Here is a 17,728-nt window from a genome sequence, read left to right as displayed (position 1 = left end):
ACATAAATCGGTCGCAGTATTACTTTTTCCTTTGGTTTTCTGAAATGCTGATTAGTCAAATCTGACTTTGCTTGTGCTTATTACATAATGTGATTATTTTTTGCAGATGCAGCAAATTACTATTTCTTAATTATACTAAAAGCAGGACCTGAAAATATGGTAGCCACACCATTAGCATGTACTTCAAATTCTCTTAATGGTGATGCTCTGACATTCACTACTACATTTACTCTGTAAGTAAATTAGGCTTCTGATGGTTTAAACACATTTTTCTTTTAATAGAGAATACAGATGGAATGTATAGTCTTTGAAATGTGGTATCTACATTCTTCTCTGGACAAATGACTCCGTTTCAGTTTGTTGATTTAAATCTTTTATATGTTTCTGGTATTTCTGTCCAGTGAGTAGCACATTTCTTGCATGTGACTATAGGTACTTAATGATTTGGTAAATACATAAAATATAAATACATATTACATATGTACCATAAAAATAATTAAGGTCCACATTATATATTATATAAATATATATAAATAAATATTTATATAAAATGTGGACCTTAATTTTTATGTATATATGTTTTAAATCGTAAATGTACTTAATATTCCAGCTCACTGAAAAGATGTATTTAGTAAATTTGTAAATTTATTATGAAAATTCAGAATCAAAATCCAATTAGAAAAAAAGTACTTATTAAAGATCTTGAGTTGTAAAATACCAAAGAAAATATTTGGCTTGTATTATAGGAAAAATAGACTGCTCTTACTAATTTTTATGTTCTTTGATGGTTTATAAAACTGCCTGTAGTTATAAACACTGTGAATTCCTTTAATCCCAAAATATTGCAACACTATTAGGGGGCATCATTTTTAATGGCATTAAGTCAATGTTTTCCTTACTGTTTTATTTAATGATTTATTTTTCCAGACAAGATGTGTCCAATGACTTTGAAATAAATATTGAAGTTTATAGCTTGGTAAGTAGTGAAAGCTTTCCCAAATAACCAATATTATGTTCTCCTTAGAGATATTAACTCTTAAACTAATTATGCTTTGGGTTTGTGTGTAGGTACAAAAGAAAGATCTCTCAGGCCCTGATAAGAAGAAAAAGGCATATAAGTCTAAGGTGAGAATGAAAAACATGGTAGAAGTATTATTATCAGAAACAATAGATGTATCAGTTTTAATTGCTCTACACTTACTTGACAACCAGCTTTGATAGCGTGCTGAAATGTGTCTCAGGCCTTTCTTCTGCACTCTTGCCTGCCATGTTCTTGGTTAACCAGCACTTGGGACTGACATGCAGGCATAAACAGTAGTGTCTGCATGTCAGTTTCTAGCTTTCCCAGTCTTGGCTCTGGGTTGTGCTTTTCCTAAGTCATCATCTAGCAAAATTTTATTTTAGTTCTAATAAAAACAGGAATGACAATATAGGGAAAGCCTTTAATGGAGGACTCAAGAATAATGTATTCATATTTCAGGATTATTTTCTATGTGAGAGTATCTCAAGGTTGGTTAGTTTTAAGCTCTGACTCATAATGTTTAGCAGGAAAGACACTGGGAAAGACACTGTTAATCTTTTCTTCTAGGCGATTACTCCAAAACGACTTCTCACATCTATAACCACAGTAAGTAAATTCTTAAAAAATTTAGCTCCATTGAGAAATCTGCATCTTACACACAGGATTGTAAATTGGTTAGCCATTTCTAATCCCTTAGCACTGTAGAAATCTTTAAAATATACTACTGGGGAGAAAATCTAATACTTAAGAAGGGGAAAAATACTGTTTTCTGAAGTGTAGCCTTTGCAGTGTTAAGGAGTTTAATGTTTAATACTTAAATCTCTGTATTGAATAAAGGAAGTAACTTATACTTCTTTATTCCGATTTTTTTTTTTTTCTTTTAGAAAAGCAGCCTTCATTCTTCAGGTGAGTGAATCTTGAACTGTTTCAAACACTGGAATAAGGAATTGAGTTAAGCAGTGGTGCACATGCTTTATACATATGGGCATCTTGATGAGTGTTCACCTTAGTCTCCTTTGAGTAATATTTTCTGTATGGTTTTTAGTAATATATGAGATTACCGGGCAGAATGGCAGGCTCTCAGCTGTCGCCCGGCCTCACGTCATTCAGGCTCCATCTAGGAGGCAGTAGCTGTGTGATACCCAGTCCCCTGGCTACAGCTGCAGCTGCTGGCTCCGTTCTTCATCCCAACTTCTGTCATTGTGTAGATTTTTTTTTTGTTTTCCACACTGTGAACTTTACTTCTTTTAACTTTGCTCATCATTATTCGCATTATATCATGTCAGAGAAGCATCCTTCTAGTTCACTGGGAGCCTGGGTGCCAGGAAGCCAGGAAAGGCATTCTCTAGAGTGGCTTTAGGCCTGAGTTTTTTGGAGGGGATTAGAATGGAGCTGGTTTCACTCACTTCCTTTGGGCTTCTGGTCTCTTCTTCTTGGCATAAGAAGGTAACTGAGAAGAACTTTGTAGATTCAGTCTCTGCTGTTAATTATGTCATCCTAGACCAGAGCAATGAAGGTTTTTCACATCTCTTTTAGGAAAATTGTTTTCTCTCACTCTTTAGAGATGGAGGAGAATGAGGCAGTTTTCTCTGTGACAACCTAATTTCTTTCTGTTGGGTTGTGGTGAAGAATTGTTATTTACACTCACAAAAGTCACTCTGAACTAAACTTCCTTTCCTTTCTCTTCAGTCATGGCCAGTCCAGGAGGTCTCAATGCTGTGCGCACCAGCAACTTTGCCTTGGTTGGATCTTATACGCTGTCATTGTCTTCAGTAGGAAACACTAAATTTGCTCTGGACAAGGTACTCCAAATTTATGTATTTATTTGCTTTTAGAAAAATTAGGTCAATGGAAATGCCCCAGGGCTTTCAAGTATTTGAAATCTTTGGGTGAGAATGTATGTTCTTAGAATTGTAAATTTTAACTAGGCGTGGGTGTCCCTACATTTTTTTTTTTTTTTTTTTTTTTTTTAGATTTTATTTATTTATATGTCAGAGAGCGAACACAAGCAGGCAGAGCAGCAGGCAGAGGAAGAGAGAGAGAAGCAGGCTCCCTGCTAGAGAAGGAGCCCGATGTGGGACTTGATCCCAGGACCCTGGGATCATGACCTGAGCCGAAGGCAGCGGCTCAACCGACAGAGCCACCCAGGCGTCCCCTTACATTTTTGATGTTGGAAATATTTCTTTCTTCTCTCTTAATAGCTAAATCTTCAAAGCAGTGTATACTGCTTTGTATACAGTGTATACTGATTTATTCTAAATGTTACTTCTGACTACGAGAGTATTACTTCTTGCATGTAGATATTAAGCTTACAGTTTTAAACATGGTAACTTGCTCATTTGAACTGATATTTTGAAATGAATAGTATTTAATAGATTTAGTTTTGATAATATAGGGAAGGATAGGTTAGTTTCTTAGAGAGTACTCATAAATCAAAGGGACTTCTTTCCCATACTTTCCTCCCCAAATTAAAAGCTTCAAAGTTCAGTGTTTGTCCCTATTGAGTGCTTTTTCACCATAATGTGATATGACTAAACTGTTTTTTTTTAAGATTTTTATTTATTTATTTGACAGACTGAGATCTCAAGTAGGCAGAGAGGCAGGTAGAGAGAGAGAGAGAGAGAGAGAGGAGAGGATCCCTGCTGAGCAGAGAGCCCGACGTGGGGCTCGATCCCAGGACCCTGCGATCATGACCTGAGCCGAAGGCAGAGGTTTTAACCCACTGAGCCACCCAGGCGCTCCTGACTAAACTTTTAATAGCCAATGAAACCATTCAAAGAGTGAGAGACCTGGTAGCAAATTTTGGTCCTTGGACTGATTCCTGTGTTATAATACAGGGATATTGTTAAATATTTTAAGAGATTTTCCTAGTCAGAATATGGAGGTGAGGAAGTATAAAAATTTGGAGGTCTGGTTTCTAGTACTGATCCTGCTAGTAATTTCCTTTTAAACATTGAGCAAATCACTTCATTTCTCTGGGATCTTGTTTTCCCAGTAGAGAATATAAAATTAGATTAAAACAATCTACCTTTAAATTTCTATGAAACATTTGTCTTTTAGTTAATAGGGAAAAAATAGACTACCTTTAAATTTTGATTATTGTTAATGCATAAATGTGTTTTATCTTAACATGCTAACTTTAAAAATGTATATAACTTTTAATTTAGTAATACAGCTAGTTTAACAAATTGAGTGATCTTGGGTCTTTTTTTCTTTTTGTCTTTTATTTTGTTTGTTTTAGATAAATTATGATGTAAAAGAGCGAGAACTACTGGGCTATATGTTCCAGGAAAAGGTTGCTATATTTTCTTTGCTTGAAACTAATGAGCTTAAAAAAATCAATCCTGAAGTTTTGGCTCAATGTATTCATTTCACTAACCACTCTTATGTGTTCTTGGTAATTTTAAATAATTAAGGACGTGATATACGTTATTCTTTCTTTAGATTCTTACAGGTGGAAATCTTTTTCTTTATTCTCATAGTTCTTTTAAGCTTTTTTTGACAGTCTTCTTGTTTTCATGCATGTTTGGTACTAGGGCTTTTCTTCTATATTTTTTTCACGTTACAGTTCTTTAAGATTCTGTAGACACTTATTTGATTTTCTGGCTACTAAAATACCAAATTAATAACTAACATTAAAATGTATTCAATTGTCTAAAAACAAAAGTATTTAATATTCAGTATTCATTCAGTATTCAGTATTCAGTATTTATTTGTTTATTTAGTATTCAGTATTCAGTATTTACTCAGTATTCAATATTGTTGACCTCCCGTATATGGAAAGACCTATGGTAATGTTTCAGATAAAACTGGTCTCAGTTGGCTAATAGGTACATTGCTATGTAGATGATGGTTTGTTTAGTGATTTTGAAATTAAAATGCATTGAACACTAAAATTATACTAAATATAATCATATGTCTTAGGTCTTTTTTTAGGATTTTTACTAGCCTTGCAAAGATCAATTACAAGCATTCCCAATTTCTGCATGTAAGAGATTTTGTTAATCTTTAAAATGAAAGAGGTTTCAATGATGTATGTTAAATAGACTCATTTTGAAAAATTGTTTGGGTGCCATTTTAATTCAAAATATCACATTTACAAATTTAAAAAATCCGGTATTTCCATTTTCTTAATTTCTTTGAAATTAAGAAACTTAAATTAAATTAAAGTTTAAATTAACTTAAATTAACTTAAAGTAAATTAAACTTAACTTAAATAGCCAACCGCATGATTCAGTACAAAATCAAATCACTCAATTTAATTGGTTGTGTCTAATACTCTTAAGTCTCTTTCTGAATCAAATACAATATAATCATATATAAAATTTGTCTCAAATGTGCTTTTATGAATGGCAGGAGGAAGCAAATGTTTATTCTAATAGTTTATAATTGATGTAGGAGAATATTTAAAATAGTTAAGTTAGATATTCTTTCAGTTGGTGAGAAAAATGGAAGTCTATACTCACACAATAACCCTGCTTCATTTACTGAGAGAACACACAAGTCACCCATATCCTACCAGATTCCAGTGATGTAAGCGAGTGTTTGCTTATTTTATTGGAGCTGTGACCAACAATACAACAGTCACAAAGGTTATCTCTTGAGATCACCTTCAGAATGGAATTTCTGTTGAAGTTTACCCAGACTGTTTGCTCTATGGATTTAGGATACCACTGATAGCGATTGCCTTCCTATTTGAGGTTAAATCTGATATCCTGCAATTTAAATTATGAATTGCCATGAGTCACAGGCTCTCAAATTCTTTCTTTGAATAGAGACTCCAAAATAGCCATAGATTTTATTATACTTTCACAGATAAAGAGAGAATAATATCTCGAAGCCCATCTTTTGACTAAAAGAACCCTCATAGGTATTTACACCTTACCGGAAATAGAGATGTCATTTCAAATAATAATAGGGCAAACAGTTGTGAAGTAAAACAACCAATTAGCATTGTTGAATTTCAAGGTTATAGGAAGAGTGATTAGGTGTTCTGCTGTGCCCAAAACTATCCTGGTGTATGCCCATTGGCTTAATAATTATTAACAGTACGCCCCTCTCTTAGAAATATCCCTCTGTATAAAAAATTACAGCCATGCTAGTTATAGAGTTACATTTTATAGATCTTAGCAATAATCTTAGAAGTGTGAAAATCTTCAAGACCATTTTGTTAAACAGAAAACCTAACAGGCTCATACATTTTCCCATGTTCCTACACTCAGCAGGGGGCAGTGATATTGACCATCTTGTGACTATTCTCACCCATTGGCACAAGCTTCTGACCAATAATACTGTCAGCATTTTATAGCTGTAGAGTTAAGAGTGAACATTTTCTTCTCATTTTTATGAGATTCTTTTTACCAGTAGCATTCCCTGGGTTCAACGTGGAAATCTATTAATTAAGATTGAGAGCCTGAGGAACTTAAAACTGACAACATGGAAAAGAAAAGAACAAGGGAATTTATAACAAGAAGGATAATGAGGCAATAATATTTTGATTTTACATTATGATACTTTTTAAATTCAGAAAGCTAGAGGTTTGTCTCATGGAATTAGTTTCTGGGAATCTACACTTTCTGGCCAAGATTTCCCCCTTTAAATTCTCTTTATTGTGTTGGAAGACTGAATTGTTGGAAACTAGCCTTATACCTAAAAAGTTTTTTCCACTCAAAAGTAACTTCTCTTACGCTTTTCTGGTACCTTAAGACACGTTTTGCTAACAGATGCACAGAACAAATGGAGACGAAGCACAGATGCTCACAGACACAGTTCAGAGTTCTGGTGGCTTCGTGCTGAGGTGCTGATTGTGGTCCCCAGGGAAAGAGCTGGGTGCCACTCTCGCTGTTTGGGGTGCACTCTGCCTCCAGAACAGCTAGCTGCAAACACAAACGCTAAATGCTCGTTTTGCTTTTTGCCTCTTTTCATGAAAGTGAAAATCCTCTTCAGATTTCTTTCAGTTAGCAAAGACAGGTACTAACATAAGTCTTTGGTAAAAGTCAACTGGGCAGATTTTTGAAAATCCAGGGGTTACCTATGTGCCACGTTTTCCTTTTTTTTTTTTAAATAGGAAAACTGGGTATTTATTTGGTCAAAGAGTATCCTTTCAGCAACTGTTGGTTGAATGCCTGGATAGAAGTTGGCAGTAGGCTACGAGAACAAACATGGAAAAGACACACAATTGTTCTCAAAATCTGCTGTGCAAATTGCAGGCTATGGCCTTTGGCACCAAAGGGAACGTGCACATTCACAGGAGAGTCTGAGAGCCGGGAAGACGAGCTTCCTACTTGGAGAAGAATAGGCTCTGCGTGGCCTAGAGTAGTTTTCATACTCCGAAATGGGGAGAAAGGGTTCTGTACCATATTGTCTGTATGTGTTGAGGGACATTTAGGTTGTTTGCCCCTCTAATTCTTGTGAAGAATTTAATGAATGCCGGAGTGCCCATATTCCTGGAGACTCTGGTTTTAATTCTTTTGGATAAATACCTAGAAGATTGTTTGGCTATGTAGTAGTTACATTTTTAAGTTTTTGAGAATCCTCACTGAAAAGCTTTCAATTTTGCTGATTTATTGATTTTGTTGTTTGCGTTGCTGCTCATGCTTTGGTGTCATATCTGAGACTCTATTGCTGAATCCATGATCATGAAGATCGACTCCTGTGTTTTCTTCTAAGAGTTTCATGGGTTTAGGTCACTGATCCCTTTTCAGTTAATTTTTGTATGTGATGGAAGATAGGGAACCAACCTCACTCTTGTAATGTAGAAATCCAGTTTTCCTAGCACTGTTTGCTTATAGGAGTGCTCTCTCCCCCATTGAATGGCCTTGGCACCCCTGTTGACCATAGCTGTATGGGTTTATTTCTGGGCTCTCAGTTCTGTTCCTTTGGTCTACAGATCTTCTTTTACGCCCTTACCACACTGTGTTGATGACTGTAGCTTTGGATTAAGTTTTGAAGTTAGGAAGTACGATTCCTCCAATTTTGTTCTTTTTAAAGATTGTTTTGGTTATTAATAATGGGGACATTTTGCAATTCCATATGAATTTGGGGATCAGCTTTTCCATTTCTGCAGCTCACTATTCTTTACTACTGAGTATTAATGTATTAATTTACCAGTGGAATATATTCTGTTGATGGAGAATGGATAAACACATGTAATCTCTTCTTAAATCTATGTTTTCTCTATCAATTAACTTGGAACTTAGGGTTCTATTTTTATCAAACTCTACCTTGAATGAATTTGTTCTTCAAAAGCATTTGTTGCTAAGGAACCAGTAGACTTTCGGGCCACCTATTTTACATTCCAGCTTTAGAAAATACTGTGCTTTCAAGGCATAATCTTCTTTAATCATAAAACATGATTTATACATGTTTTATCAAGAAAAAAAAATCACACTTTGAAACGGTTTTGCAAATAACTTACCCCCTGTCTTCACAGGTGCCCTTTTTATCTCCTTTGGAAGGTCATATTTATTTAAAAATAAAATGTCAAGTAAATTCAAGTGTTGAAGAAAGAGGTTTTCTGGTAAGTAACATCACTTAATCTGTATTTTCCTTTTTCCATGTTGTGATGTATAGACTTGGTTTCGCATAGAAATGACAACCTATGTGACTACATGATTCATCGGTTCAGTAAATGTATGAATGCACGTCCGCACTGTGTCAGTCACTGTGCTGGTGCTGGAATCTGGCAGGCCACAAAAAAATAAGACTTCCCCTCAGAAGCTTTTAGATTAGTAGGGAGAAAGCACAAGTAAACTGGCAAGTGCGATGCTGTGCTGTAATTGGTGGGAGCATAGAGTGCCGGGGGGTAACTGGAGGGGCGTTAAAGAAAGTCACTGGAAGTAGCTTGTAAACTGGTGAGTGAGTTAGCCGGGTAGAAAGAGGGGAAGAAGTATTCCGGACGAAGGGCAGAGCCTGTAAGCCAGCCTGGAGTGCCCTTCCCTCTCCCCCTCCACCAGAGATAAGGAGGGCACAGACAGTGAGTGGCGCGTCCTTCAGCGGTGCTTAAGGCCTGGGTGTGTGTGGGGAGGAGGGACAGCGAGGAGCGCGACTGCAGAGGACAGTGTACTTAGGGGAGACGGGGCTGAGGGCTAAAGGGCCTTTGAAAGAATTTGGACTATATCTGGAAGCCAGCAAGTACACTTGAAGGACTTTACGCAGAGGAATAACATATATTTGAGGTTTAGAAAAGTCATTCTTCCTGCCATGCGGAGAGGAGGATGGAAACGGGTGGCTCTGAGGGAGATGAGCGAGGAGACAGTCACTCCATGAGAGGTGATGGGGACTGATGGGGACTGTCCTGGAGAGATGAAGCAGGAGGGAGGGCAGGCGTGGGGGTTTTGACTGCAGCAGAGGGGGTGGAAAAGTAGAAGTAAGGATGTCACCTAGATCCCTGCCTTGTACAACTTGTTGGGTGGCATGATGCCACTGAGATAAGGGATCTGGGGGAAGGAGCAAGTGTGCACATTTGGGGAAAAGTTTTTTGCTCCCTGAATTTTACTGTGGGAAATTGCAGATATACAGCAATGTTTGGTAGAATTTTACATCAAACACCCAGATGGCCACCATCTAGATGGTGCCTTTAACGTGTTTTACTCTCCTTGTTTTATCATGTTTCTGCTACCTAGCCATCCTTCTAGCTACCCCTCTGGCCATTGCTGAAAATACCATTTTTGGAGGGAAAGAATTTTCAAAGTATACTGGAGACATTAGCATGTTCCTCCAAATCTCAAGTGTACATCCCTGAGTTTGGACACAAGCATACATTTTATAACACAATTTTCTATTAAGATCTAGAACATTGCCCCAGAAAGTTCTTTCATGCCAGTTCCTTCATCCCCCAAGGAGGGAAGTTTGGATGAGTTAAGTTTAAATGATCTGAATTTTAGATGACTCTAAAAGATCTTGAGTTTGAGGCTCAAGATGGGCATTTTGGTTGAGATGAAGATTTGGAAATCTGCATCATAGAGATAGTAATTGAAGTGCAGGGAGGGCTGAGCAAAGCAGAGCCAGGAGGTACACTAACATTTAAGCCACAGACCTAGAAAGAGATGCTCTCCAAGGGGCCTGCAGGGAGGGCTCTGTGTGTGGCATGGTTGCCGAGAGAGACTCTGAAAGAGGGAGTGCTCACCTTAGATCAGGACTACTACCCGAGACCATGGGACTCCTTTACAAGGCAGAGAACAAAGCTGGATTGCAGATGGTTATGGACAGGGTAGGAGGTGAGGAATGAGAGTGCCAGCAGCTCTGTGAAACAAAGTTTGGCTGCAGAGGAGAGAGTGTGGTACCTGCAGAGCTATGTAAGGGTGAAAGAAGGATTTGGTTGACATTTTAATAAGATCAGCGAGACTTGAGAATCTTTAAATCAAATGGGTGGCTTCTAATAGGGCAGAGAGACTGAAGACGTGCTGGGGAACCTGCACTAGATTTAAGGAGTGATATGTGGAACGAGGTCATGAGAGTGAGAAGACATGAAACCCAAGCCATCGTTCACGGGATTGATCTTACTCAGAAGAGCCTTGAACAACACTTATGTGGGTCCATTTATACATGGATTTGTTTCAGTAAATATATACAGTACTGTGAATGTATTTGTTCTTCCTTGTGATTTTCTTAACATTTTCATTTCTCTGACTAACTTTATCCTAAGAACACGGTCTATAATACATGTAATATGTGAAATATATGTTAATTGACTGCTTCTATTGTAGACATGGCTTCTGGCCAACAATAGGCTATTAATAGTTCAGTTCTGGTGGGGGTTGGGGAGAGTCAAAAGTTAGATGGGATTTTCGGCACCCCTGACCTCTGGGCTGTTTCAAGGGTCTATACTTTTTTTTTTCAAGGCTATATACTTTTTCGATTATCAGATGAGAAAAGTATGTATAGCGTACACAGAAGATTGTGGGTATGGTGCACAAAGTAGAGGAAATCTAATCCCTCACTTTCTTGTGAAGCAAGAATTTGAATGATACAGAGGAGCTCTGTGGCCAACCGGATGGTAGACCAGACTGCCTTAGTTTGCTCACATGTACAGCCAGTAGGTGGCACTAGATGTTTTTGAAAAAGTGTTTTATACATTTTCTGATGGAAAGCAGTGTTTACCTTCTGACTTTATTTAATGTAAATATTTTCATATTTTACTATAGATACCTTTAGCAACTGACAGATTGTTGTGACCATTAGTTCATTTGCATATGATGTCTGATTGACTGAATTTTTGAGCTGGGCTCTCAACAAGTTAGTGTTAGTTAGCCCTCTTCAGGTTTACTCTGTCTCAGACCCTATAGCCCATTCTCATCACAACCACATTTGCAAAAATGTGGTAAGAAACTCCCCAAATAAATTCTATCCCCTGCCAAACAGTGCCTTTTAATTACTTGTACCCTCTATAAAATAGAGCTAGCGATCGAAACTAAAGTTGCTTGGTTCGGTTTTCCTTCCTGGTATGTCAGGGACAGCTAGAAGGAAGGTGACTACCAACCAAAAAAACTTGCTAAGTGATTCTAAAATGGTGCTAGTCTAGTTCTGCCTTCACCGATGAACGGCAAGTCAGGAAGTTCCGGATTAGCTAGAAGGTTCCAGTTCTGCTTTGTGTTGTCATTTAGTTTTCTTGGCCTGAACGTTCCTCAGCTATAAAAAAATGAAAATGCTGTCCTCTTCTTATTCTTCTCTGATTGTAGTCAGGTATAATTATAATAATGTGCTCTTCTTACCTGTCAAATTTTTCCTTGTCTATTAGCTTTATGATGTAAAGGGTGAGCATAAACAGAAGAGGGAGCTGGTGAGTCATTTATGCTAATTTTGTGCTTGAGATTGAAATAGCAACATTCCTGTCTTTTTTCCTTGAATGGTTGTGAGCCAGTGCTGCTTAAAAACATGCCTTGGGGAGGAAAGAGGATAAACTGGGGAAGAAGGAAGAGAGGTGGGGTAAAAGGGTATGTGGCTAGAGCAAGCTAATTAATTTGGGGTAATTAACTAAGCTAATAAATTTCAGGCTTAGTTCTCTCATAGAAACATTTCTTCACACAAAGTAACTTTCCTCCATGGCTAGAGCTTGTACTCTTCTAACTCAAGCCAACTTTAGGCAAATTCACACAAATTAGTGAATCAAGAAGAATATATGTCTGCTATCCTAAGGTTGTATAAAGTTTAGTTGATCCATGTGAAGGTGGAAAAGCCGAATGCATTCTGAAATCAGACACAAATGTGCTTTGAGATGATCGGTTAGCTAGGGTCAGCAAAGTGTGGCTTGCTGCTTGTTTTTATAAAGTTTTAATGGAACATGGGCTCATTTGTTTGCACACTATCTATGACTGCTTTACCATTACTGTAGAATTGAGTAATTGTGACAGACCCGATGGCTCACGAAGTCTAACATCTTTACTCTCTGGTACTTCACAGGAAAAGTTTGCCAACCTCTGATCTCTAGCACTGTTTCATTTTACCTTGCTTTGTTCTCTCAAATAGTATTTCCTAAAGGACGTCTTTTTCCTTTTTAAGTCCAAAGGAAAGACTTCTGTGTGATTAAGGCTCATTAGGACTACAAGTAAAGAACAGTGAGGTGGCAGGGAGCAGCTCCAGCTTATACTGTTTAAGCAGAAGTACTTCCATGGAAAAAAGCCCCAAGTTAGTTACCTTTCCCAGAGTCCTGACCTTGATGGACATGACTGCTTCACCTCTCTTTAGAATGTAGCTTGTGTTTCTAAGGCATGAGCCGGCAGCCACCTGACTGCCGGCAGATGCTACTCTGTTGTGCTTTGTGGCTCAGCAGTAGGCGGGGTGCTCTGACGTTTATCAAAGTAATCCGTCAAGGCACAAAATCATGAGTTGAACTCTTTCCCAATCCTATTTTGTTCTGAATAGAAGTTAAATGCCAGTCTTTTGTATAAAATAAGTCTAATTTAATAAGCTGTTATTGGTTTTGTCAACATATAAAGTATGATATTCTCATTATTCTACCCTACATCACTTAAAGCACTTTTCTCTTGTTTAAGGAGCATTTGGTTTGGGATATGATGCTTTAAAAGGTCTAAGTTAGATAGAGGTATTGATTTGAGGTTAATATCTGGAGATTCTTAAATGCTATATGCTTATAGATGATTTTGAAAATCTGGGTCAGTTTCTGGATATTAGCAATCAATGAGTTTCATTATTAGGGTAAAGGATGATGCAAATCATGTAAGTTGATTTTGAGCTATTAAGTATATCAACGTATTGAAGTTTAACATGTAGATTTATCATTTAATCGATCCTCAACTTTCTCAAGTTAACATTTCATTGATTTTTCAGACCATATTTGAAGATGTTAGTGGTTTTGGTGCTTGGCATCGAAGATGGTGTGTTCTTTCTGGAAATTGTATCTCTTATTGGACTTATCCAGATGATGAGAAACGAAAGGTAATATTAATAGTTCTGGTCATTGCTGAAAGCCCTGCATTTCATATTGTGTTTCCTGTAGAGGTTCCCGCTGGTGTCCACACCCACCCAGATGCCCCTTTGAGTATGTTTACTAAGCCATTAAAAATGTTCTTGTTGCGGGGCGCCTGGGTGGCTCAGTGGGTTAAGCCGCTGCCTTCGGCTCAGGTCATGATCTCAGGATCCTGGGATCGAGTCCCACATCGGGCTCTCTGCTCAGCAGGGGGCCTGCTTCCCTTCCTCTCTATCTGCCTGCCTTTGTCTACTTGTATTCTCTGTCTGTCAAATAAATAGAATCTTTAAAAAAAAAAAAAAGTTCTTGTTGCAAGATGCATGCGTGTGTGTGTGTGTGTGTAAAACTTTCATTCTTTTCCATTCCCTGTGATTTGATCCCTCTTAAAATACCTTAAGGCATATATTTGTCTGTCTTTTCTCCTAGAATGTTTCATACTATTTTTAATAACATATTTAGCCAGAAATATGTTGAATTCACTTTTGTTTTTATTAATAGTTGACTTACCTAAATCTGGAATAAAACAGTAATAGAAAGCCATCACAGGAATATAGTGATTTTGATTTTGTTTCTAATATTTGATAATAGAATTTTATGATAAATAGTATCTCATTTTCAAAGAAATTAATATTATTGCTCAAATATGATTATTTATTACTCCCAAACTGGGAAATAGAAATAAATAGAATTACAAAGTAATCTGGGTTTCTAATTGTTGAAGCTGGTGGATGGGTACATGGAAAGTTTATTTTACTGCTCTTTTAATTCTGCATCTGTTTTGAGTATTCCATAACAAAGAGTTTATTTTTTAAGTTGGCTCAAAGCTCTAGTTGGCACTTTGAGTTTCCGTTTTGCTAGCAAGATATAATAATATAATAAATATGTTTCTCTAAACCTATTATAATTAAGTTTCAACCTTTACATTGATGACTTTTTAAATTTTTAGATTGTACCAACTTAAATACTGCTTAATGCATATTGATGTAAATGGTCTTGTTTATTGTTTTTAAATTTGTTTTTAAAGAATCCCATAGGAAGGATAAATCTGGCCAATTGTACAAGCCATCAAATAGAACCCGCCAACAGAGAATTTTGTGCAAGACGCAATACATTTGAATTAATTACTGTCCGACCACAGAGAGAAGATGACCGAGAGACTCTTGTCAGCCAATGCAGGGACACACTCTGTGTCACCAAGTATGTATTACACCATAAACAGAAATACTTATGTCCAGTAAGTAATTGATTGCCCACTACGTTCTAACCACTTTTAGAAATATCCAAGATGGTCCTTGTCTTTGAAGAGAGTACAGTCTTAAAGAAGAAAGAAAACCCACACGATCACTAAGAGAACAATCTTCTAACTAAATTAATATAGTTTTAAAAATCTAACATTCAGTGTGTAAACCTGGCGATTCACAGACCTGTACCCCTGGGGATAAAAATATATGTTTATAAAAAATTAAAAATTAAAAAAAAGTCTAACATTCAAACTATATACTGTTTTCCAGTATACTCACAGTATAGCCATTTTCAAGGCAATTAGCTAATGTACTTTGGGTTAAGTTTGAAGATTTTGTGTATAATTGAGAAGGCAAGTGTTATTTAAAGAGACTTTACATGCCCCTTCCTTCCCATCCCCAAAATGCCCTCAGTGAAATCAGGTAACTTACAGAAACAATCTCAGGCTACTCTGCAAATTTCTGGCTAGAGATTAAGGAAATGAACTGTTACGAGTGAGGGCCAGCAATGTTGAGTGACTTGTCATGGTTACATTTGGTAACAAGACACTGAGTCAGGATGTAAACATCAGTTTCCACAGAGTGATGATAGAGCTAGATTGATGAGTAAACACATTTAGCACAGTCTCGAGCTCATGGAACGGGCTCAGGAAATGGCCACTATTATTGTTGTACATGTTGTGTTATCTCCATCCACTAGATGATCAGATCACTGCTTATCCTACTTCTAGTACCAATGTGGGGAAATTACAGATGCAGAAGGAGTACAGTATAAAGACCTGACAACTGCTGTTCTCTAGAAGAATGATCTGGCTTGTGAGTTAGGGAATTCTCCTCTTGCTTACTCTGACCTACCCTATCAACTTGTTATTCAATTCGTGGCTAAATATGGGTGCAAAGAAGTGATTCCTGATATGGATGGAGAAGTTAGGGTAGACAAGGTCAAAGTGATCTTCAGATCACTTATTGTAGATAACCATGTTCTACTAACACAAAAATAAAGGGAAATAGTGCAAAATAGTATTACTTGTAGACCCCAGGGAAAGTCCACAAGCTGGTGATCCCAGCTCTCAGGGAGCCCAGATCTGAGGATTTGGGAAGCTTCCAGATAAAGACCTGGTGTGCTAGCTCTTGTTAGGAAGTGGCCCACACTCAGTGGTTGTCCTTCAGGCCAGAGCACCTGTACAAGACAGTGACTGTCTTTAGTGTGGAAACTCCATCATTAACCAAACAGGATCACTGTGAATTTTGATTCCGTGAACCAACCTATGGGGATTATTTTCCTTTATTGCAGCTGAAAAACCTCACAGGCTTTTGATTAGCATCTGTTAAAAACTGGTAAAGAGTAACTCATTTTAGCTGTTTGCTTAGCCTTTTCTCCCCTCCCCCAGCAAGAGAATAGGGCGGTATGAAATGGGGGAAAGGATCCTGACTTTTTTTGTTTGCACCCATAGGAACTGGCTGTCTGCAGATACCAAGGAAGAGCGGGATCTCTGGATGCAAAAACTCAATCAAATTCTTGTTGATATTCGCCTCTGGCAACCTGATGCTTGCTACAAACCCATTGGGAAGCCTTAGACTGTGGGCAGTTTCTAGGCCTTGTAGAGGTTTTTTTGAGCTGTGTCATAAATGTATCTTAAGAGCATCAGATTTGCTGATTGCATTTTATGCTTTAAATACAAAAGGGTATGTGCCAATATTCACTACATGTAATGCAGTATTTGTATCTTTTGTATGTAAGATTTCAACTGGTTTCTGTCATTCATAAATGATTGGAGGAAAATTCATTATAGTCAGTTTTGCTAAATTTTAATTTAAAGGCCTCATTTTCCTAGAAATCTAATTATTCAGTTATTCATGACAAAGTATTTTTTTAAATGTAAGGAATTTTGAGTTGTCTTCTTGGAGCTATGGGTCTCAAAGTAAAAAGCTCTTCTAGGGGTTGGAGGCAGAAACCTCCGACTTGGTCGTCCTTTCCCTGTCCTCAGTACGTCTTTCTAAAGTTTGTGATCGTTTATTGATCATGATATGTCTTGTTAGTAGAATACTGAAAAAACTTCCAAGGGACTTCACAGAAACATTTTTAGTAATGGAGGTAAGAATTTTTAATAATCGGTGCACATTAGTGTAAAGTTTGAGGCTATCTTCAGACAAGAGATGTGGGTAATGGGATATTATGTGAGATTTGGGGGTTAGTTTTCTTTAGAAGAGTTAATAATCACATGGTTTACATTTACCCAGTTTCTACAGATGCTGTGTGGTGCACATTTTCATAGAGTACAGGCTTTTTAAAATAATTATTTTTGCTATCTAAGACTCCGCTTGGCATATCAGTACTTTCTGCTCCTGTAACAAGAATAAATGTAAATTGAGGAGTCTTTGTATAAAAGTAAACTCTACCAAGCTGCTAAGGACTAATACTTTGCTTGCCAAAGTTCTTGTCTTTTTTTTTTTCTTGTCCATGTATGACAGTGTCTAGGAGTACATTATGAAATCTTTTGAAAAATTTGTCATGCATTACCTTTGAAAGCCTAATACTTTTTTATTGCAAAGTATTATAAAGCATGGTCACAACTTTTAAATACACTTTGAGTTTCTTTTCTGAATTGTTAAAGTTATTGATGATCTCATTTATAAACACTAAATTCTGTCATTTCCTGTCATTTAATTTTGTATTCATTCAAATGTGTTTTTTGTTATGTTATTTTAAAAATATATTTTATGATCTCTTACCCAAATAAATGCTTGCAAAAGACTTAAGGAATTATTCACAAAATGCTATGTAAATGTGTGGCGTGGCTGCTGTGTCCCTGGGCTGGGGGACTTCATGAGGGGTTTGTATGGATAGGATCCCATTCATCTTTTTATCCCAGCCCCTGCTCAGCTATAGCAGAGGCTTAGCAGCAACAGGGTGGGGAGAGTGACATTATTCTCCGATACAGGGAGCGGGTTTGATGGGATTAATGAAAGGGTCCCTTTTATTTATTTATAGAATACTTATTTGGGGTTGTTTATTTGTAATTCCAGTGTATTTAACAT

The 17,728-nt window shown here is 37.1% G+C and overlaps 1 protein-coding gene across 3 annotated transcripts in view; it reads left to right on the top strand.

Annotated features, from left to right (window-relative positions):
- ANLN (anillin, actin binding protein) overlaps positions 1-17,444 on the top strand; it is a 49,245-nt gene extending 31,801 nt beyond the window's left edge. For 2 of the 3 annotated variants that reach the window (XM_059396573.1, XM_059396572.1), the window contains exons 15-25: positions 107-233; positions 928-976; positions 1,069-1,125; positions 1,589-1,627; positions 1,906-1,927; positions 2,711-2,823; positions 4,263-4,316; positions 8,454-8,540; positions 13,310-13,417; positions 14,473-14,645; positions 16,144-17,444. In XM_059396573.1, coding sequence (XP_059252556.1) covers positions 107-233; positions 928-976; positions 1,069-1,125; positions 1,589-1,627; positions 1,906-1,927; positions 2,711-2,823; positions 4,263-4,316; positions 8,454-8,540; positions 13,310-13,417; positions 14,473-14,645; positions 16,144-16,267 — 953 coding nt within the window. In that variant the 3' untranslated portion in view covers positions 16,268-17,444. The remainder of the gene's footprint in view (positions 1-106; positions 234-927; positions 977-1,068; positions 1,126-1,588; positions 1,628-1,905; positions 1,928-2,710; positions 2,824-4,262; positions 4,317-8,453; positions 8,541-13,309; positions 13,418-14,472; positions 14,646-16,143) is intronic. The other variant, XM_059396574.1, reaches the window with a different exon arrangement.
- Positions 17,445-17,728: the final 284 nt, after the last annotated feature.

This window comes from Mustela nigripes, chromosome 4, assembly GCF_022355385.1.
Source record: "Mustela nigripes isolate SB6536 chromosome 4, MUSNIG.SB6536, whole genome shotgun sequence".
Taxonomy (NCBI): Eukaryota; Metazoa; Chordata; class Mammalia; order Carnivora; family Mustelidae; genus Mustela; species Mustela nigripes.
The sequence above is the reverse complement of the archived record's forward strand: the minus strand, read 5'-3'. Positions and strand labels throughout refer to the sequence as shown.